The 21,963-nt window shown below is 44.2% G+C and overlaps 1 protein-coding gene across 7 annotated transcripts in view; it reads right to left on the bottom strand.

The window, feature by feature from the left end:
- Window positions 1–21,963, bottom strand: part of PMS2 (PMS1 homolog 2, mismatch repair system component) — a 27,310-nt gene continuing 5,347 nt past the window's right edge. For 6 of the 7 annotated variants that reach the window (XM_025986224.2, XM_025986226.2, XM_025986225.2 and 3 more), the window contains 10 exons: window positions 19,944–20,111; window positions 19,264–19,361; window positions 17,567–17,666; window positions 16,478–16,562; window positions 14,664–14,819; window positions 10,538–11,411; window positions 6,606–6,773; window positions 3,930–4,030; window positions 3,551–3,720; window positions 1–714 (listed from right to left, as the gene is read on the bottom strand). In XM_025986224.2, the coding sequence (XP_025842009.1) occupies window positions 571–714; window positions 3,551–3,720; window positions 3,930–4,030; window positions 6,606–6,773; window positions 10,538–11,411; window positions 14,664–14,819; window positions 16,478–16,562; window positions 17,567–17,666; window positions 19,264–19,361; window positions 19,944–20,111 (2,064 nt within the window). In that variant the 3' untranslated portion in view covers window positions 1–570. Of the gene's footprint in view, window positions 715–3,550; window positions 3,721–3,929; window positions 4,031–6,605; window positions 6,774–10,537; window positions 11,412–14,663; window positions 14,820–16,477; window positions 16,563–17,566; window positions 17,667–19,263; window positions 19,362–19,479; window positions 19,631–19,943; window positions 20,112–21,963 lie in introns of those variants that run through there. The other variant, XM_025986227.2, reaches the window with a different exon arrangement.

Consider the following 21,963-nt stretch of genomic DNA (forward strand, 5'->3'; position numbering starts at 1 on the left):
TTATGGGAAAAAAAAATCAATCTTTTATTTCCCCTTGCCTAGGACAATGCTTTGCCACCCGGGCTGCACTGGGGAACATTTAAAAATAGTGAACCCAGGCCCCACCTGGGCCATTTCCTTCCAGTTGGGCAGGGAATCCCCCTTAGGTTTTGTTTTCTTCTTTTTTTATTTTTTAAATTTGAGTTAGGGTTGAGAACCACTAACCCAAAAGGACCATAATTTTATGAAATTAAACCATTATGAATTTAATCATATTATGGGCTGAAAGCTGCAAACTAAAATAGCCTAGGCCATAGCAGCAGAAGCCTGAGTGACTTTCAAGATGTGCTTCCTATGTTTGTGATGTGCTCTTGCCTGTATATGCACACACATTCAAGTGCAGAACAAAAAACATTGCAAGCAATGCTCCATGTGGTTTGAAGAGGTTCTCAAGATCACTTCTGATGGATCTGGTCTTTTTTTTTAAAAAACAGCAGGCTAATTTACAAACAAGTGGCTAGCTAAAACCCTGCTTTTGAAAACAGAAAAATCTGCAATAAAATGTATAGTTCTATAAGATGAGAAATGTTGTCAGTTTTGAGAAATGACATCCAGGTTAGCAATGTGTCTCATGGTTGGCCTTCCGTGGGGACAGTTCCAAGGATGGTCCATCTCGCCCATGTGGATAATCAGCTTCTTCATCTCACTTGTATTAAGAGCAGTTCCAATCATTACCTGATTAGGAGACAATGATTTAAAGCTTTACTGGTTTTGGTTAGAATAGCAATTCTTCAGTAACATTTTTCTCTGAAACAAAGATGGGAAAGATTACAACTCAGAAACTACGTTCCCTGAAAAATCTTACCCAAGAAATCCTACCTACCCTCTACAATCTCAGGCCCCCACCTTTTTGGAAAATCCAGTCCGTCCGTAGCTCCTGCAGAGCACCACATGTCTGCTAGAGACACCAACCGAACCTGTCTAGGACCCAACCATTCTCAGTGGCTCCACTACTGCCTACAACCACTGCCCTGACCTTTCACCTCAGCAACTGCAGGGTCACCAACAGGCCTCCCTGCTGCTCCTTTCCATCTGTTCTCCACTCAGCAGTGAGCAATTCCTTTAAAAGGCATGTCAGGGGTGCCTGGGGGCTCAGTCAGTGAAGCGGTGAAGGCTTTGCCTTAAGCTCAGGTCAGGATCCCAAGGTCTTGGAATCAAGCCCCAAGTCAGATCCCTGCTCAGCGGGGAGTCTGCTTCTCCCTCTTCCTCTGTCTCACCCCCCTCCCTGCTCATGCTTGCAAACGTATTCTTAAAAGAATAAGTAAAAATCTTAAAAAAAAAAACAACACACGTCAGATCCCATAGATCACGTGGCTCACCTTCTCACCTGAAGAAAAGCCCACGTGCGTCCCCTGATGTGGCCCCCACTGGCCCTAGTGCCTGCACCTACAAGCACACATCCCTCCCTGCCCCACTCCAGGACACTGGCACTCCCTCTTCTCTCACACAGGTGCACTAAGCAGGCACCTGCCTCAGGAGTTTGGCACTGGCTATGCCCTCTGCCCAGGATACTCTGTTCCCAGATAGTTGCACATTTCACTTCCCCTTCCTTCAGGCTTTTATCCCTGCCTACTCTTGGGAGCACTTCCTGTCTGGTCTTCTGCGGCCCTCACCCTGCTGGTCTCCACAGTATTTATCTCTGACATATACATGGAGATGAGAAGGCTCCACAGGAACAAAGAAACTGACGGCCTTAAGAAACAAGGAGAGACAGTGAGAGACGATAAGCCCAAGCCTCTGGGTCCCTTTCCTTCTTCCACACAGGATATGCAGCAAGACTCTGCCACATTGGTGGCAGGTAAGACCAGGAGGTAAGTTAGACCGCAGGTAAGTTAACAGAGAAACAAGACCAGTATCAGCCAGGGGGCCATGCCTGAGTGCCTGGGAGAGGCTACCTCAGTGGGGTATTCCAGGAGAGCCCAAGGACAGGACGGGGCCTGGTATGTGAGAGAGCTACATGAGGCAGCAAATGCAAAGGCTGGAGGAGGGCTGGTGCAGCCGTGGACCTGGAAGTGGCCTGTGTGGCTGGAACTGAAGGAGCGGATGGGCCCCTCAGGGTGCGGCAGAGGGGAGCCCACCTTGGCCAGCGACTGTGCTGATGGGAGGACACAGAGAGCCGCAGTACAACAGGCCTGCCAGGGTGTGGAGGGAAGGGGCAACTGGGGGCACCAGAGAGCTGAGTCACGTTCATACAGGATTCTGAGATGCCTGGCTATTAGCACAGGTCCATCTGCTCTGCCCCCATTCACCATGAGATCTGGGCAGCAGTATTAGGTCTTCATCAGAGAAAGACCTGTGGCTGGCAGTCAGACCCGAGAACCCTGCCTTGAGTAACTTCATGCAATCCCAAGGCTATAAAGTTTTATCTCCAGCACTAACATTTCCCCTGAGCTCTGATTCATTAATCAGACCGTTTTTAAGACACCTCCACTTATAGCCTGATGGGACCTCAAACACATCATGTCTAAAATAGCTTTTAGGCCACCCACACGCCCCCGCAAAATGTGAGCAAGCTATTGTTTCCAGAAGGCGGTGGCATCCACCTTCTGGCGCCCCCAGCAACAAAGGCTCCCAGGTTCCCACCAGGATTGTGTGGCCCCGTGTGGGTCCCCGGATCGAAACCACTCTGCTGGCATTCTGGCCCTGCTCCAAGTCACGTGGGAAGACTCTGGCTTGGTCCAAACAATCTCCTGTCTTTGCACTCGCTGTTTCTTGTTTGGAGTGTTAGTTCAGATGCACCAGCCTCGGACAGCCCTTCCCCGGCCAACATCTCAACTGCTCGCCCAGGTTTCCATGGCCACTCCCCAGCCCCATGTTTTAACTTCTTTCCCAAACCTATTACTGCTGGAAGCTGTCACTATTTTTGCTTAGGTCTTTTCCTCCCCACCAAACTGAAAGCTCTGCAAGCACCAAGACCTCATCCTTTTTGTCACCTATGTCCCCAGCACCTGAACAAGGTGGGCCACATAGTTGGGACTCAGGGAGAATCTGATGAAGAGAGGCCATCCTGGGCGCTCCCAGGGGCTGGGTAGTTCAGATGCACCTAGTTTACTTTGACACCAGGCTGATCACCACCTGCTGCCATCACTTCCAGGACAACCTGAATGGCAGCAGAGCACCAGGGTGCCCTGCGAGGAGCCCACTGACAGAAGGACTTGCAAAGCCCCGTGCAGCAGCAAAGCTCATCTGCCCATGTTACTCCCATAAAGTCCACAGATGAACTATGTGCCTAGATAGCTCACCACTCTGGGATCTGCAAAAGCTCTAACAGAGCCAGCTGCCTGACAGAAGTAGAGAAGGAGCAGTGATTATGGGTCAGAGGTCAGAGATATGGCGGGCTTGTTCAGTGTACAGGGTACAGTGGTGCAGAGGCACATGTTACATACGACGACCCAGGGCAGTCACAGCCACCACCACCAACACTGCCTGGTTGTGGGCCGCCTGGGAGCTGCTGCCACCACAAGGCTGAGTAGGGCCTCCAAGTCCCAGCAGATGAACCATCTTTACTTACAGACTTCCGACAGGCTCTGGAGGCAAACATCTGCCTGACCCGGGAAGGACGGCACATAACCCCAGGACTGTCACTCAGCATAAAGATCAGTTCATCGATGTCCTGGGGTCCAAAGGTCCAGTTTTTGCTAGTTGGCAAGGAAATCAACTTAGCTCTTTCAGTGACTGGAGCTAAAAGAATAAAATTGGGAGAAGAATCTGTGATTTGAAGAGCACATTTCACCTGAGTGCTACCTCTAATAACGAACACCAGAAGAGGGGAAAGAAGCAAAATGCTATTTGGGGGATCCATGTCTGCCTGATAAAATACACTGATCTGCAGAACCTCAGGGACTGTTCCAGACACTGACAGGACGCACTCTAAAGTCCTAATAACTCACCTCCTTCATCGATAACAAAATCAAAGCCATTCTTTCTGAATATTTCCAGGTTTTCTATTAGAATAGCTTCATTGACAGCCGTTAAGTTGAGAGTCTGGGGTCTGAAAGGACAGAGAGAGGAGATTCAAGCCCAATTTCGAAGTCAAACATTTAGCTATAAGGCAGAAGTGAAACTCAACAGTGCATACTTTTCTGAATTCCTTTCAAAAAGCAACACGAGTAGCGATACTTCCTTGAACTACGTGCCCTTCCTATCACATAACTGCTCGAGAATTCCCCTTTTATCATTTTATTAAAGTTAAAATGCCCACAGAAGTAGCCAACTTTCCCCAATCTGTCACCCCACCGCAATGACCCCGTGCTTCTCTGAATTCGCTCCTTAAAGATAAAGGTAGAACACGAAGGTGCTACTTTTCCTTCCTGTGTTACATTACAGCATCTGAAAGCAGATAAAGATGCTGCAACATTTCTCTCTCCATCTGTCCACAATCCATCCACTGTCCTCCCGGATTCACCAAGCACTTAATCAGAGAGACACTGATAAGGGCAGGAGGTAGGATGGTACACACATACATATGCCCAGTCTCTGCCCTTATGGAGTAAAAGACCAGTGGGGAAGAAGGCCATGGATCCAGCAAATTATAATTACAAAGCGTGCTGCCAATCAGGAGGAAGAGACACCCAGAGCCATAAGAGCACAGAGCAAGTGAGACCAACCGGGAAACAGGGGTCAGGGAAGGTATCTCTGAGGAAGGAGCCTCTGAGCTGAGATCTGGGGGTGGGTCGGCAGTTATCAGGTAATGGACAGAGGGGTGAGTGCAGAGACAAACATTCTAGGCAGGGAAAAGTCTGTGCAAAGGCCCAAGGATGGATCACTGATGTTCCCAGAGCAACAAAAAAGATCTACTTCGTTTTTCTTAATGGCCACAAGAAATCATCAGGCCTATCAAGGTTTTGAAAAAGAAAGATGGCCAGTGTGCCTCAAGCACGGAGAACAAGGAGGTGAGGGCATAGGGAGGGCCAGACCATGCAGGGCCTGGTAGGAAAGGAATGACCTATGCTCTTTAACCTTGAAATATGGTCCATTTGGGACCCCACATGGCCTGTGATTACCTGGGCCAACCTGAAAGGCCACAAATGAGACCTTATCTATGCAAAATGGCTAAAAACTAAATGACCTCTATAAAAAGGGCAAGAATGATCCAGTATGATATAGTAGCTTTTTCTTTTTAAGATTTTATTTATTTATTTAGAGAAATCAAAATCCCTCCTTGAGTGGGAGGAGGGAGAAGGGAGAGATTCTTTAAGCAGACCCCCCCACTGAGCACAGAGCCCACCTTGGGGCTCAATCTTACAACCCTGAGATCAAGACTTGAGCCAAAACCAAGAGTCAGACACTTAACCAACTGTGCCACTCAAGTACCCTGATAAAGCAGCTTACTGAATGTCTTTAGTGTTACCACTTTCACCTGCTGAAAATAAATAGAATTCAACCATCCATTGGAAACAGAGTACTCCGTAGACTCAGTGTATTTCCCCAGCTGAGTGACTATTGTAGAAGAACATTTCTACATGCCGGGATCTACTCCTGTTGGGATCTGAGTTTATTTCTCCATGTCGCTGAATTTCCCAAATGAAAATCCAGGACCTCTTCTTCTAACTTGGCTTTAAGAAAAGACTTCTGGTTTACATGATACAACCTCCTACCACCTTATACAGCGGTCAGTGTAAAACAGGCAGATTGGCAAAGTGGAGGAAAAACATCAAATTCTGCAGTGACTAACTGAACTTGGTGATCTAGTCTAGCTGAGGACCAACACACAGGCAGTGCCACCTTCCTGAACACATAAACCCTATGCGCTATAATAAACTGACACACAACATACCATAAATTGCCCTTAATCGAAAAGATTTTCTGGCCAACCAGAAGAGGTAAAAGACTTGATACTTAACACATTAGCAGGGCACCTGAGTGGCTCAGTAAGTTAAGTATCTGCCTTCAGCTCAGGTCTTGATTCCAGGGTTCTGGGATGGAGTCCCACATCAGGCTCCCTGCTCAGTGAGGAGCCTGCTTCTCCCTCTCTCCCCCCATTCATGTGCATGCTCTTTCTCTCCCCAGTAGATAAATAAAATCTTAAAAAAAAAATACATTAGCTATATGAACTTGGGAAAGTTATGTTAACTGCTGTTTACGTGCCTAAGTGAGATCACCTGTGAAGTGCTGATGGGAATAGCAGCTACCTCTTGGTGTGGGAGGATTAAATGAGTTAATGAGTGTAAATGCATTTCAACAGTACCTGACACGTAACAAGCATTCAATAAATGGCAGGTGTGGGATGCCTGAGTGGCTCAGCGGTTGAGCGTCTGCCTTCGTCTCAGGGCGTGATCCCAGTCCCAGGATCAAGTTCCACACAGGCTCTCTGCAAGGAGCCTGCTTCTCCCTCTGCCTGTGTCTCTGCCTCTCCTTATGTATGTCTCTCATGAATAAATAAATAAAACCTTTAAAAAAAATAGTTAAGTAAATGACAGGTATGACTATTATTATGTAAAAAGTATAAAAATCTGCCGCAGGGATGCTTGTGGCTAAAAAAACAGACACATACACAGTAAGTTCTTAGGTCTTAAACTTGAGGGGTGAGACTATACTGAGAAATCTGAATGGTAAAGCAAACTCACGCTATGAGCCTCTGGCCTTGGAGGACCGTGTGCTGCTGCAGCATCTCAAAGTTGTACTTCTCATCCGTGGCGTGCTGGTCCACTATGAAGATGTCTGCCTTCAGTTTGGTGATTATAAATCCCAAGTTAAACTGACCAATGATCTCCATTTCTGCAAACATTGTTTTACTGCGTGTAGAAAAGGTTCATTATGAGACATTTTAACTGTGAAAGATTACTTTTCTGATTATGAAACAGACTGTAATAAAAAATACAAAAACAGAGAAAGTCCCTAATAATCCCACTTTCTGAAGATAACATTGTTCATTCATTCATCCAGCTCCCCAGACATGGCGTTACTCATGCTCATTTGCCATACATCCTTCCAGACCTTTGTCTACACATTGTTTTAAACAAACAAAAATGTAATCCTAATTCTTCATGCTGTTCTATTCCCATCACTTAACGATGCATCTTAGGCGCTCTTTCAGACCCGTGTATACAGAACTTTCATTCAATGGCCACGTAGGAACTCACTGTGTGGATGTACCATAACTTGTCTGACAAATTCTGTACTAAAAGACATTTCAATGGTTTCCATTTTGAGTAACACAAACAACACTGCAACAAAAGTTAATGGACATAAATCCGCTCTATTCTGGGAGCATTTCTGTGCCATAATCTCTGGATGCAGAAATATGTACGTACATTTTTTTTACTTGGATAGATCTGCAGAAGTTTGTCCTCCCAACAGTATGTAAGACTACCTTTTCACCAATCCTGGGTTATCAATCCTTCTAGATAGATAACTGCTACGCTCACCAACAGGTCCTATGGTGGGTGGCTTCAAAATCTAATTCCACTAGTGATGGTGTGCATCAGTGTAGATGAGGGATTGATACCACCACTGATCTTCACGTGACGAACTGACATTGCCATTCTACACACCACACAACTAAATTTTGTGAAGATGGGTTTTGTGAAGTGGCCAAGAGGATCAACCCTGTGGCCACAGGACACGAGACTCTGTCAGAGCTTCCATGGAAGCACCCTGGTTTCCAGACGGTGCCTGGAACGGAGACCTGAGCTAGTCCTTTCTGTAAGTGCTCCGGGGCACTAAGGAAGGTCCCTCCCACACCACAGCAGCCACCTCAGCTCCCAGGGGACTTGCTCTGGTTGGTGCTTCACCATTCAACCACAGGTGATGGTCTAACAGTGATGTCTCTATGTGCCACCGGTTACTGACCTCCCATTTCCTGTTGGCAAACTGCTCAGCACTGAGCTCAAGTCCAAGGTAGGATCAAACCAATCCCCAAACCCTGTCTTGAGGATGTCTCTCCCAGGACCATTCCTGGTAGTAATTCTACATCAGAGTCTAATCAAGACACAAAAACCCCACCAGTGATTTGGGCAGGGAAAATTCATAACAAAGTATTGGAAACTAGTATAAGGTGATTAATTAGCTAAGAAACACAGGAGTAACAGAGGAGGCAGCTCCTATGTCCAGGGATGAGGGAGCACATCCAGAGAAGTAACTCCTAGAAAAGCACCCATCCCCCCTCCCTGGCTGAGCTTTAGACCTGCAGCCCACTAGGTAAAAATAAGTCTGCTAAGTCGGCTGGAGCAAAGGAGTGAGCAATGCTAGGCCTGCTGCTGGCAGCTGGCTTTTAAGAGGAAAAGACAAGGGCAGCCAAGAAGCAAGGGAAAAGCTGAGCCCCCAGTCTTGCAGTGTCCCTCCAGCGCCCCCTACTGACAAAGTCTAGCAGTACACCAGGAGAAACGTTTACATGGCCCAGCCTCCAGGGTTGCAAAGCAAGGCAAAGTACAGTGGATTTGAACTGACGGGCAACACCTGGCGAAGTGGCACGAATGCCAGATCCCTGCTCTGATTCTGGGCTCTGGCTCTCAGGTGGATTCCCCACGAGAAGAGCCTGTATCGGCCTGAAGACTCAGGAATTCTGTCTGCAGGTGTATCTCCCTGCAGAATAGACTAAAAGATAAACTTTAGTCTATAAACTAAAAGATAGAGCTAAACTAAAAGATAGAGCTTTACAACTTGATATATCTAGTTATGACTCAAAATATAAACAAACACAAAAGCTGGCAAACACGGCCACAGTGCTTTTAATTACTGCCTCATCTTTCACCCCAAGTGGGTCTCAGGAGAAGGCCATCGGCAGAACCATAGCTCAGAACCAAGAGCCAGCAGCTGTGCACTGAAGGCCAAAAGCTGACAGCAGGCCCACTGTGGATCAGGGTTTCTCAGAGTGACCACTTGGGGGGAGGTGGTTACTGATCAAAAACACAGATTCCTGGGCCCCACACCCACCATCAACCAGATCTATTAAGCAGAATCTCCTGGAGGCTGGCCCTCGGTTCTGCTTTTCGATCAAGCTTCCGCAATAATCTTATGTGACAATAAATTCAAGAACCATGACAACAGGTGATCGATGGATATTTGTTGAATTAAAATCACTATTTTTAGGGGCACTGGGGTGGCTCAGTTGGTTAAGGTCTGCCTTTGGCTCAGGTCATGATCTCAGGGTCCTGGGATTGAGCACCGTGTCGGACTCCCTGTTTCTCCATCTCTGCCCCTCTCTTTGCTTGTGCACATGCTCACTCTCTCTCTCTCAAATAAAATCTTTTTTAAAAATCACTATTTTTTAAAATTACAACTGATTTCACGCACTGAGAGAGCTAGAGGAGTCCAAGGTGGAAGCATAATTGGTTTTCATTTGGAGCACCTTACAGGTCTTTCCTCATCAAGCACCTGTTCCATGATTGTGTGTGATTGGGGAGCCTGGCTCACCACTGCATCCCTCAGAGTTCACAGGCCCCAGATCCCACTTCCATTAATCACACACACTTTAAAGGAATTACTTCCCGAAAACCCTTCTCAGTATAAGTTAGGCATGGATATCAAGGGAAATATATAATGCTTGCTATTGGAGAATTCATAGTCCAAGTTAAACAAAGTCTGTGTGGTCCAGACTAAAAATGCCACAAAATTTCCATGTAATTACTGAGTTGGACTATGTACAGGACACAGTACTTTTTAGTACCTGCCCAGGCAAATCGTACATGATGTTTAAAAAGATAAAAGTTACATATTTCAAGAGGAGTCATCATTTTTAGAAGTCACCACATTGTATGCAATTAATGTCAACAAAGTGGTGATGACCAGTATTTTCTATTGTCAGTATTATTAATAGTTTTCTTTAAATTGACTCCCTCCATTACTTAGCCCTACCCTATGTAATCTTCCAGAATCCACAGGCTTGATAATGCATTATAATTTTTGCTAATAAATCAATAACAGGAAAGAGCAATGTCTCCCACAACCACCATGAATTCAGCGCAGGAAGGAGGTGCTGTGAGCTGGAAACCTTTAACAAAGAAGTGAGGTCAGGGTCAAGGAGGTGATTAACGTGGACCAGTGGCAAAGAGGTGCTAAGAAAATCTAAGGAAATAATGCTTGAAAGGTTTCACAGATAAAGACCGCTTTAAAGAAAATCAATTTGTCGCATATGAGAGGCAATGAGAAGAGGGTGGTGAATGGAAAGAGCACCAAGGACGCACCAGTGAGGTTAATTAATGACAAAGCCGTGGAGAGATGGGCTCCAAAATGAGAATCTTTGAAAAGGAGCACTGAGAGGGCAGAGACAAAGGGGCCTGGGGGAGGAAGAGAGAGGAGCTCAGGTGAGTTTGACATTGGGGTGCCCCATGCCGGCAGTGGAGGGAAGGCCCCCAGGTAGGTCCATCCATCTGTCCAGCAGCTAGAGGATGGGACGCTGGAACCAAGGAGGAGCCACAGCTGCACTCTGAGCCAGAAGAGGGGAGGCGCAGGACAGAGGACACCCCCGAGAGCAAAAGTAGAGGCTGGAAGGATCAGCCTTGCTCCCTGGCCATGGCTCTCCGACACGAACACAAACAGTTCTGAGAAAGATCTTTACCTTATCTCCTTTCTTAGTTCATCTTCCGCAGCCTGGTTTTCTCCAGGGCAAATCTTGGCCCTGAACTTCCTACAGTTCTGCTCGCCTTCTCTTTGCTGTCCCTGCTGCCTCAACTGCTTTATCTGTTTAGCTAGGGAGCGCATAGAAAAAGCAAGGGGCACTACTTTCTTATTGATCTTAACAGCCACATCAACCTGAGACGCTGGCATGTTCCGAGTCTTCACCAGCCTTGGGTGGGCATCAGAATTTAGAGGCATTCCATCTTTTTTAAAACGCTTTGTGTTTGAGAAGGACATGTCTGCAGGCTGAGGCGAGACTTGACATGTCTGGCTACTGTCCTCATGGCCGAGCTGGCCTCCGGCATCAGCAGGGTGATGGTCGATCTCAGGTGACTCTGCACTTCCTTGTGAAAGCCTGTCCTCAGGGGCGCAAGCAGCAGACACCCCGCCAGAGTGACTGCCCGCTTCTGGGGCGCTCAGCCCTTCCCCCAGGCCACCTGACAGGTGGCTGGGCCCGGATTCCTGTTCTATGTCCACCCTGTTACTGCGGCCACAGAGGCCCTCATCCAAATGTCTCACCACCTCCTGAGGGCCACATGAGTTGGTGTCAGGGACGGGCCTCGGGGTGCAGGGGGAGTGCAAAGCGCCGGGCAACTGTATGTGCCTTTTCTGTCTTGGGGAGATCTGCCTTGATTCAGGGGTCTGGGGGCCCCGAGACCTGTTCTCTGTTGTGTGCCGAAGAGAAAAGTTCTCTCTCAGTCTGGAGATGGTCACAGCCCTTTTCTCTTCTCCTTCGGTCCTGAACAAAGCAGGACTATCCTGTTTTTCTGCCAGGGGCTTGTCCGTTTCTGCCTGATGCGTTTTTATTACGTGACCTGAGTAGATACAAACAAAAGAGTATCAGGGGCTGCATGGATATGGAATCAGAGGCTATTTCCACTGGAGCAGGCACTGCACAGAGGCACAGATCGAAAAGACAAAGATGGTTCCACGTCCGATGTAAAGGACATATGACTCAAAACCACAGTATCGATGCTACTAGATACCAGGATGGGTAAAAATTTAAGAAACAACACAAGTTCCCAGGGACTAGGATCAAAAGGAAGGTTTAAACACCGCTGGTGGAGAGACGCCTGAGTGGTTCAGCGGTTAAGCATTTGCCTTCAGCTCAGGGTGTGATCCCAGGTCCAGGATCAAGTCTCACATCAGGCTCCCCGAGAGGAGCCTGCTTATGTCTCTGCCTCTCTCTGTGTCTCTCATGAATAAATAAACAAAATCTTTAAGAAATATAAAAATAGGGACACCTAGGTGGCTCAGAGGTTGAATGGCTGCCTTTGGCTCAGGGTGCGATCCCAGAGTCCCAAGATCAAGTCCCGCATCAGGCTCCCCTCAAGGAGCCTGCTTCTCACTCTGCCTGTGTCTCTGCCTGTCTCTCTCTCTCTCTGTGTGTGTCTGTCATGAATAAATAAAATCTTAAAAAAATAATAATAAAATAAATAAATAAAATAAATACCGCTGGTGGTAGTACCATGGGTACAATGGCTTTGGAAAACCCACTAGGAAGAGCTCCTGAATCTAAACACGATGCAGGCCTGAGACCTGGCACTCCTGTCAGAAAGGACACCCAAACCCACCAAAGCCACAGACAGGTGTCCATGGCTGTTCTAATCACGACAGCCCAATCCCAGAAGCAACCCAACTGTCCACAGATGGTGGCATTTAAATACAAGGGAATGCTGCTCAGGAAGGAAGGAAGGCATCAGCTGCCCCACGTGATGTGGATGAGCCTCACAAGATACTGAAAGAAACAAATCCAAAAGAGCCTACATACTAGATGGCTTCAAGTTAAAAGCAGATAAAAAGAACCTGTGGTTTCAGAAGTCAGGAGGGGATCCCTGGGTGGCTCAGCAGTTTAGCCCCTGCCTTCGGCCCAGGGCGTGGTCCTGGAGTTCCGGGATCAAGTCCTACATTGGGCTCCCTGCAGGGAGCCTGCTTCTCCCTCTGCCTGTGTCTCTGCAACCCCACCCGGCTCTCATAAATAAATAATAAAATCTTTAAAAAAAAAAAAAAGTCAGGAAAATGGTCACCACCAGGAGGCAGTGTACGGAAAGGGGTACCAGGCTGGTTTATGGGCGCTATGTCTTGACCTCAGGGCTCATACATTCGTGTTTATTTCTGAATTCAGTAAAATGGCTGAAAGGGGGCCTTAGTTACAACACTGTGTGCTTCAGGATGCCCTGATATTTTGAGCAGATTCTCTTTATAGGGTGGCCTCTGGCAAAGTATCTGTGAGTGGGCTCAGAGATGCCACCCTGGCCCACTTCGACAAAGATGTGTATGTGACTCACCACCCTCCACCCCATCTCCACACACATCCATATCGCCCCATGCCAAGAGCAAGCAAGGCTGACGGGCTCACCGTGTCCAAACCAAAGTTCCAGCACTATCAGAGCTTCCATGCTCCTGCCCCACCCCACCCCTCTGGAGCTTCACCTCCACCTTATTCCCAGATTATCGGAATGAGAGCCTGCCCCCATCTTCCAAATCCACCTCTCCTCACCCCTGCAGTGATAGGGAATGCCAAGGATGGAGCTTCTCTGTATCCCTGCCCTCCCTTAAGCTCCTAACTTACAGCTTCTCCTCTATCTTCAGTTTATAAAGCCTCATCCCCAAACCATCTCCTCTCACTGGGAGCAATATGCATTTGTCAACTTAGCTTCCCACCAAACTCTAGTTCAGCTCCCTCAACAGCTCTGGTCTTAGCTCTTGGAGGACACAATGATGGGCACCCACCACCCACCTCCCTGCACATACAGACATGGAGATTGGGCGGGTTGGCCCACAGAAGACAGTATGAACCCTAAGGAGCAGATGTGGGCAACAGGGGAGGTAATGGCCAACTCTTCCCTCTGCCATGGAAGACAGCTGGAGCTCAACCCTGGTCCTCCTCCCAGATGCCCCAGCTGTACTTGGTTTGGATAAAAAAGAACCACACTGGGGCTCCTGGGTGGCTCAGTGGCTGAGCATCTGCCTTTGGATCAGGTCGTGATCCTGAGGTCCTAGGATTGAGTCCCGCATTGGGCTCCCTGTGGGGAGTCTGCTTCTCCCTCTACCTGTGTCTCTGCCCCTCTCTCTGTGTCTCTCATGAATAAATAAATCTTAAGAAAAAAAAAAAAAGAATTAAACTACATAAACAACTGATCATGTGTGACCAGGCAGTAAAATAATGACTGTGCGTATTATTATTACAGATGCTGGATCAGCTTGTGGCAATGCTCATTCCAACACGCCACCCAGTGAAGATGGCACAGGGGTAACGTGGGAAATGGCACAATGAGGGCCTCAGAAATTCCCCACTCCATCAAAGAAATGGGAAAACAGGAAAAAGTGGTCAGAAGTGACTTTCTCAGAACTCTGGAAATGAACAAAAGGCTTGTAGCAATCAGCAGTGTTTATTAAAAAAAAAACGGTTGAGTCTCGATAAGAACACATTCCTGTATGTGCCAAACACGCCTGCCAATCCTCTCGTTAATCAGACTTCCTTACATCTGCAGCTCTACACTATTGAGTGCGACCCATCCTGTCTGAAAGAAGAGGATTAGGGGATCCCTGGGTGGCTCAGCGGTTTGGCGCCTGCCTTTGGCCCAGGGCGCGATCCTGGAGTCCCGGGATCGAGTCCTGTGTCAGGCTCCCTGCTTCTCCCTCTGTCTGTGTCTCTGCCTCTCTCTCTCTCTCTCTCTCTATGTCTATCATAAATAAATAAATAAATAAATCTTTTTAAAAATTTTAGAAAAATAAAAAAATAAAAGAAGAGGATTGGCACATTACATTTTGTTCCATGTAAAAAAAAAAAAACTTGACTTCATGGGATGCTTGGGTAGCTCAGACTATTAAGCATCTGCCTTCAGCTCAGGTCAAGATCTCCGGGTCCTGGGATCAAGTTTCACATCAGGCTCCCTGCTCAGGGGGGAATCAGCTTGTCCCTTTCTCTTTGTCCCTCTCCCAGCTCCTGCTCTCTCAATAAATAAAATCTTAAAAAAACAAAAATTTACCTCAGAAAAAAATAAGGAAAAGTATCACAATAGCTGTGAGTTTTAGAAGCTGTCCATACACTGTATTTTTCTTACCTTCAATATCCAACAATGGTTGCTGAGAGACAGTGAGTTTGTTGACGTCACTATCAAACATTGCTATCAAAGACGTCTTTAAAACTGCCAACAAAAGCTTCTCCTCTTGTAGTAAAATTTGCCTTTTATCTGGGGTAACATTGATATCAATACATTCTAAGACAAAAAAAGGAAAAGGATAGTCCTTATGTTTAAAATCACCTTTAATAGTTGAAATTACCCCATCTTATTCACTTGCAGTTACCAAAGCACTATTAAAAACATTGCAGGGTCCAGGTTAATATTTATAAACTAAAACATTAGCTCTTTCAAAGAAATAAGAAAAAGATGGACAATTTATTAAATGGATAGGATATGCAAGTATTTGGATAATTAGCAAAAAAAAAATAAGAAGCAAATAAACACATGAAAACATATGATAGAAAACTGCAAGGTAAAAAAAAAGGTCCTCCTATCACGCACTGAATTTAGTTAAAAATGATACTAGCTGGTATACCACTAGTAGATGTATGAATTAGTACAGCATGATCATAGTCATGGACACAGTAATTCTAGTTCTAGAAATGTATCTTAAAGGAATAACCAAAGATATAGATAATTTAATTATAAGGATAGTATTTAAATTTCTAAAAACTGAAGACAGCTTAAATTAAGGCTAAGAATTTAAAAGCTTAAGCTATGAGGCACCTGGGTGGCTCAATTGATTAGGTGTCTGACTCCTGGATTTGGCTCAGGATATGATCTCAGGGTTGCGGGACTGAACCCTGCATCAGGCTCTATGCTCAGTGGGAGTCTGCTTGGATATTCTCTGCCTCTGCCCCTCCCTACCCCACCTGCATATGTGTGCTCTCTCTCTCTCTCAAATAAGTCTTTAAAAAAAAAAATTTGGGCAGCCCAGGTGGCTCAGCGATTTAGCGCCGCCTTCAGCCCAGGGCGTGATCCTGGAGTCCCAGGATCGAGTCCCACATCAGGCTCCCTGCATGGAGCCTGCTTCTCCCTCTGCCTGTGTCTCTGCCTCTCTCTCTCTCCTCTCTGTGTATTCTCATGGAAAAAGAAATAAAATCTTAAAAAAAAAAAAAAGCTGAAGATACATCTGTATATTGAAACAGAAGAAATACCGCTATTTAAATCATGTTTCTCAGTAATTTTTTTTAAAGATTTATTTATTTATTCATGAGAGAGAGAAGCAGAGACACAGGCAGAGGGAGAAGCAGGATCCTCACAGGGAGCCCGATGCAGGACTTGATCCCGGATCCCAAGATCATGACCTGAGCCAAAGGCAGATGTTCAACCACTGAGCCACCCAGGCGTCCCTGTTTGAGTTATTTTTAATGACATAGTAAAAAAAAAAAATTCATATAAAAGGATAAAGAGCTTGATACAAACTTACTCAAAATTATTTTCTCCCTGCAAAGAATATGAGCAGGTACATATATCGTTATCTATTTTTTTAAAGTGTGCACATATATCTAAGTGCCTAGAAAAAAATACTAGGTAACAATAAGCCAGAATTTCCCCAATCATAAGAAAAACATGCATTATTTTTAAAAGGAGGGAGAACATTTAGTTTGCTTTCTACTTTGGATGCCAGGAAAAAGTCACATTTTTCTGATAATACAATAACCTGGTCTCAAGTAGAAAAGGCTGCATAAAAAGTAAGTCTATGAAATAAAATTAAAAGTCTATAAGAAAAAAAAAAAAACCATTAACTGTTGCTACAATAGTCTCTTTCCAGTCATATCAGGGCTTTATAATTTCATTTTACTCTTTTAGGGGTAAGTCACTAATGTGACAGAGAGTTCAGTGGAACTTACCTGAATCAACAGAAATGTTAAGAACAATGAATGGATACTGATGTCGATTATACATGTGATAGACCTCATTCACAAGTCTGGAGACCTAAGTACAAAACAAAGATCAAAAAAGAACCTGTCCCCCAACAAGCTGTTCCAACTAGAAGGATGTATTTGAACAGCTTTATCGAGGGGGACCTGCCATAAACTATGCATATTCAAAGTATACAGTTTGATAAGTTCACTATCAAGGATTACAATCAAGATCATCAATATATCGATTGCCCAAAGAAGTTTTCTCATGTGCCTTTAAGGAATAGTTTTAATCATCAACCCTTAAAAGTGAATCTTTTTCCAATCCAAAGATGCTTTTGAAGAATTATCAAAAGATGCAGGGGCAGTCCATTTATTTATTTCTTGGTTATGTTATTTGACCCTGGTGTCATTATCATACTGTAGGTGCACCTGAAATGATCATTAAACACACACTAATGCACACAGAAATGTATTTATATGACTTCCTAAAGTGATTATTAAACGGGGTCAAAGATAAACTATAAAATCATACCATCTACAATCCAGTGGAAAATGCAGAGGTTGAACATCTGACAGATGAAAGTCATTTTAAAGTATCACCTGAAAACAACCTGTGACATTGTACCAATGTAGCTGAAGAAGCAAAATCAAAACTAAACCATTAACACCCACATAACTCCATTAGGACAACCAGAGGCAGAAGATACCATGGCCCTTATTTACCTGGAAAATGGACAAAAGAAGAAAATACGAAGCATATCCACACATGTCACTCTAGACTGAAGAGTCTAGAAGATGGTAAATGTTTTGATATGCTTGCTTTCTACAAACAGTGATAATTTCTATGGTGATAAATATGTTGGATATCAATGTGTGTATACACATGCATCACTGAAACAACCATGTAATGGGATTCTTTAAATGGCTGAAATAAGATAATTCCTTAAAGCCAGGTTTCTGAGTCAAAGTCCTACGTTCCATGTAAATTGTCATGAGACCTTATTAGATAAATGAGTAAGATTAAAAGTTAAAGGCAAAAAAGAAAAAAATGAATAAAAAAAAATCTTTAGATACCTTTGCTGGGTCACAAGGCCGCCGATTGATGAAGAAAAACTGTCTGTCTGTTGAACTTCTTCCAACACCATGAGCACAGTGAGAGATGAAGCCTGAGATGCTGTCCGATGTTCACAGGGTAAGGGCAGGATTCCAGAATGAAAGGAGTTAGTAACACATCAGAAAAGACGTTCTCAAAGTAAAAACAAAATAAAAACAGAATTCCTAGTCATGTGCTAAGTATTAACATGTCAGTTAATTCCATTCTGATAAATCACAAAAACACGGACCTTCCAGAATGTTCTACAGCTCCTGCAAATCCAGCACTGGCAACGCAGTGGGTTGAAAAGGGATTTGCTTCAGCTCTCCTCTCACACTTGTCCTATTAAATTCTTGGCCTCCACGCAAGGAGTGACTTTCATCTCAGACTCACATTCTGGAATCTTCAAGCTGACCATACTGGTTGTCCAGGGAGTCCAACGACTTGTATTCACAATTTCTGCCCACATTCCTTGCCCTTTTAAAATCTGCTCTCTATCAGCAAGCTCCTGCCTACTGAAGTGTTGTGAAAGTGCTTACTCTACCTGTAAACTACCTCAGGGATATGCGCACTTCTGTAAGAACAGTATGTTAATGTAAAGAAATGTGTCCCCACCTTTCATTTCAGGCATAAAAGCCAAAGGCAAGTGCAGGGACAATGAGCAACATGGGCTGTCCCAGGACCAATCCCAAGTAGGGAAAACTGCCAATTTTTCTTACAGTTAGAGTAATGATGCTGGACAAGATGCTGGGTAAGGCATAAATTAAAGAGCACAGCCTCTATTACACTCTGCTGAATCCTCATAAAGCGCAACATACACATAAATTAAAAGTTATTCTAATTGGTTACTAAACAAGGTCTTTACTACAAAGGCAAATTCAATAGGAAACTCCCTACAATGCACCAAGGACCCAAAATATTGAATGAACTAATTAACAGACCCCTTTACAGAAGTCCTCTTTCTGGGACACCTGGGTGGCTCAGTCAGTTGAGCATCTGCCTTCAGCTTAGGTCATGATCCTGGGGTCCTGGGATGGAGTCCTGCATCGGGTTCCCTGCTCAGTGGGGAGTCTACTTCTCACTTTCTACCCCATTCATGCTCTCTCTCTCAAATAAAATCTTAAAAAAAAAAAATCCTCCTTCTCAGCAGTAATAATGCCTAGAATTTTATTTTATTTTATTTATTTTTTTTATAATTTTTTAAAATTTTTATTTATTTATGATAGTCACACACACAGAGAGAGACAGAGAGAGAGAGAGGCAGAGACACAGGCAGAGGGAGAAGCAGGCTCCATGCACCGGGAGCCCAATGTGGGATTCGATCCTGGGTCTTCAGGATCGCGCCCTGGGCCAAAAGCAGGCGCCAAACTGCTGCGCCACCCAGGGATCCCAATGCCTAGAATTTTATAATGAATGTAAACTATAAGCCTTGGGGCGCCTCACTGGCTCAGTAGGCAGAGCATGTGTTTCTTGATCTTGGGGTTTTCAGTTTGAGCTGCCATGCAGCATAGACTTGACTTAAAAAAAAAAAAACTAAATAAATTTAATTTTTTTTTTAATTTAAAAATTAAAAAAAAATTTAAGCCTTAAAATCATTATCTTTAAAAACAAAAAAAGTTTGATTGCAATTTTCTGTCAATCCCCTCCACCCCCGGCAGTAAGGTAGTAATTGACTCACTGAAACCGTGAATGCAGAACATCAGCGTGGTTCAACCCATACTCTTCACAAACGGAGTCACTAGGGGGCAGCTGAACAAAAGGAATGAGGCTTTGCAGCTGAAAGAAACAAGATGCAGTTAATTCCTAACACAAACAGGATGAACCTAACTTCAGAAAGGAAGATATAGAATGAGGGTTTGGTGTGTTTTTTTTTTAACCTGGTCAGGCTACTCACATTAAGAGCACAAAGAATCTCTAACAGCTCCATCTGGCAGTAAGAATAATTGTGATTTTTTTTATTAGAGAGATGAACAGCTTGAGCTTGTACTTATTCATAACCAATACACTGCCCACAACATACTTTTTCAGATAGAGTAAAAGGAGCGTTTTCTTCTCTGGAAGAATAAAATAAAAAAATCCTTCAGCTCTCAACATTAATTTTTGTGATAAGTACCTAATTCAAAAATCAATTATTGGGGGCACCTAGCTGGCTCTGTCCATAGAGCATGCGACTCTTGATCTCAGGCATGTAAGTTCGAGCCCCATGTTGGGAGTAGAGCTTACTTAAAAATAAAAATCTTTAAAAAAAAGAAAATCGATCACTGGGTTTTATTCTCTATTCTTTGGAAAGGACAATGGAAACCTGCCCTAATAACCAGAGCTACAATAAAATGTTTCTTAAATAATGGGCTACCACACCTGTTTCTGCCCAAACACCGATCCAATATTTTCCTTTACGCTGGAGCTTCCACTTGTGCATACCACCAGCTGCCGTCTTCCTTGTCCAACCTGATTGCTGCAACTGATACGGATGCCCGCTGAAATGATGCAGTATGCATGTAAGACCTGGACCATTTTGGCATACTCCTGCATAAAAAACACAAATATGAGACTCAGTATTACTTTAAACCTAAAAGAATCAAAAAAAATTTTTAAAAGATATTTATTTGAGAAAGAGAGCAAGAAAGCACATAAGCAGGGAGGAGAGGGAGAAGCAGACTCCCTGATGAGCAGGGAGCCCAACTCGGGGCTCGATCCCAGGACCCTGAGATCAGGACCAGAGCCAAAAGCAGACACTTAACTGACTGAGTCACCTAGCTGCCCTTTTTAAAAAGATATTTTATTTACTTATAATCCTACAAGAATTACATGATTCAAGTTAAAATATCCAATTCAATGTTCTCATATCAGCACACGAATAAGGCCAATTGCTCCTGACAGAATGAGCCATATGCCTCTGTACTGGGTAAAAGAACTCACAGGCTTAGTTAGGTTCCTAGCCACGCTTTTCTTGTGTCCACATGCACTGCTAGAATTTTATTTTTATTTATTTTTATTTTTGGAGAGAGAGAGCATGAGTGGGGGGCAGGGGAGGGAGAGAGGAAGGAGTAGATGGAAAGGGAGAAAGAATCTCAAGAAGACTCCCCATTGACCATGGAGCCTGACCCTGGGCTGGATCCCACGACCCTGAGATCATGACCTGAGCTGAAATCAAGAGTCAGACATTCAACTAATAGAGCCGCCCAGGTAATCCACGCCTGCTACTGTAAAAATCAAAAAGTGCATTCCCTTAGACTTTATAATCCTTCCTCTAGAAATTTATCCTTACAGAAAGACTGGCACAAACAATCAAAGACATATTACAAAAATGTTCACTGGAACAATCTGTAATTGTGGAAAATTAAAAAGCACCTAAGCTACCATCAACAAGGAACTAATTATGGGATATCTATATCATAGTAGAATGATAATAAAGTAATGAGTCAGCCAAAAAAGATACCTATGATTTATAATATTCTTTTTTTAAAATATTTTATTTATTTATTCATGAGAGACACACAGAGAGAGTCAGAGACACAGGCAGAGGGAGAAACAGGCTCCAAGCAGGGAGCTGGACGTGGGACTTGATCCCAGGTCTCCAGGATCAGGCCCTGGGCTGAAGGTGGCACTAAACCGTTGAGCCACCCGGGCTGCCCGATTTATAATATCCTAATTGGTTGTTTTTTTTTTTAAGATTTTATTTATTTATTCATGAGAGACACACATAGAGAGAGACAGAGACATAGGCAGAGGGAGAAGCAGGCTCCATGCAAGAAGCCCAATGTGGGACTCGATCCCAGGACTCCGGGATCATGCCCTAAGCTAAAGGCAGAGGCTCAACCACTGAGCCACCCAGGCGTCCCTATGATCCTAATTGTTAAAGAAAAATATCAAAACATATACATAAAGATTCTATATATCTGTATACAGGTTTGGATATACACCAAACTCTGGGAAGACAGCAGAGCCAAGATCAACCTTCTACCACATATAATTCTACATTACTTAAACGTTTCATAATCTGTATTGCTTGATTTCATTATATTAATTAATTAATTAATCTTGAAATTGTTTTTCAAGATTTATAAAGACATGAAACTGAAAGGAGTCTGGAGAGACATACATTCAATCCATCAACAATGGTCATCTCTGGTAAGTACGAGTTCTTTATTGCTCTAATTTCTGAGGCATTGATTTTTTTTTACCATGAGATACAGAAAAAAAATATTTTTTCTATACAAAATTTTTTTCTCTTTTAAATAAAAAAGAAAAAAATGTTTAAGTCTTGCCTGTAGTAAATACATATTTTTGTAAAATTTCATAGCTATAACTAGCACAAATTGCTTTACAAGAAAGTTTTTTTAGCTGCATATGTTTAAGTAACTTTTTGATTATGAAA

The sequence above is a fragment of the Vulpes vulpes genome, chromosome 3 (assembly GCF_048418805.1).
Source record: "Vulpes vulpes isolate BD-2025 chromosome 3, VulVul3, whole genome shotgun sequence".
Taxonomy (NCBI): Eukaryota; Metazoa; Chordata; class Mammalia; order Carnivora; family Canidae; genus Vulpes; species Vulpes vulpes.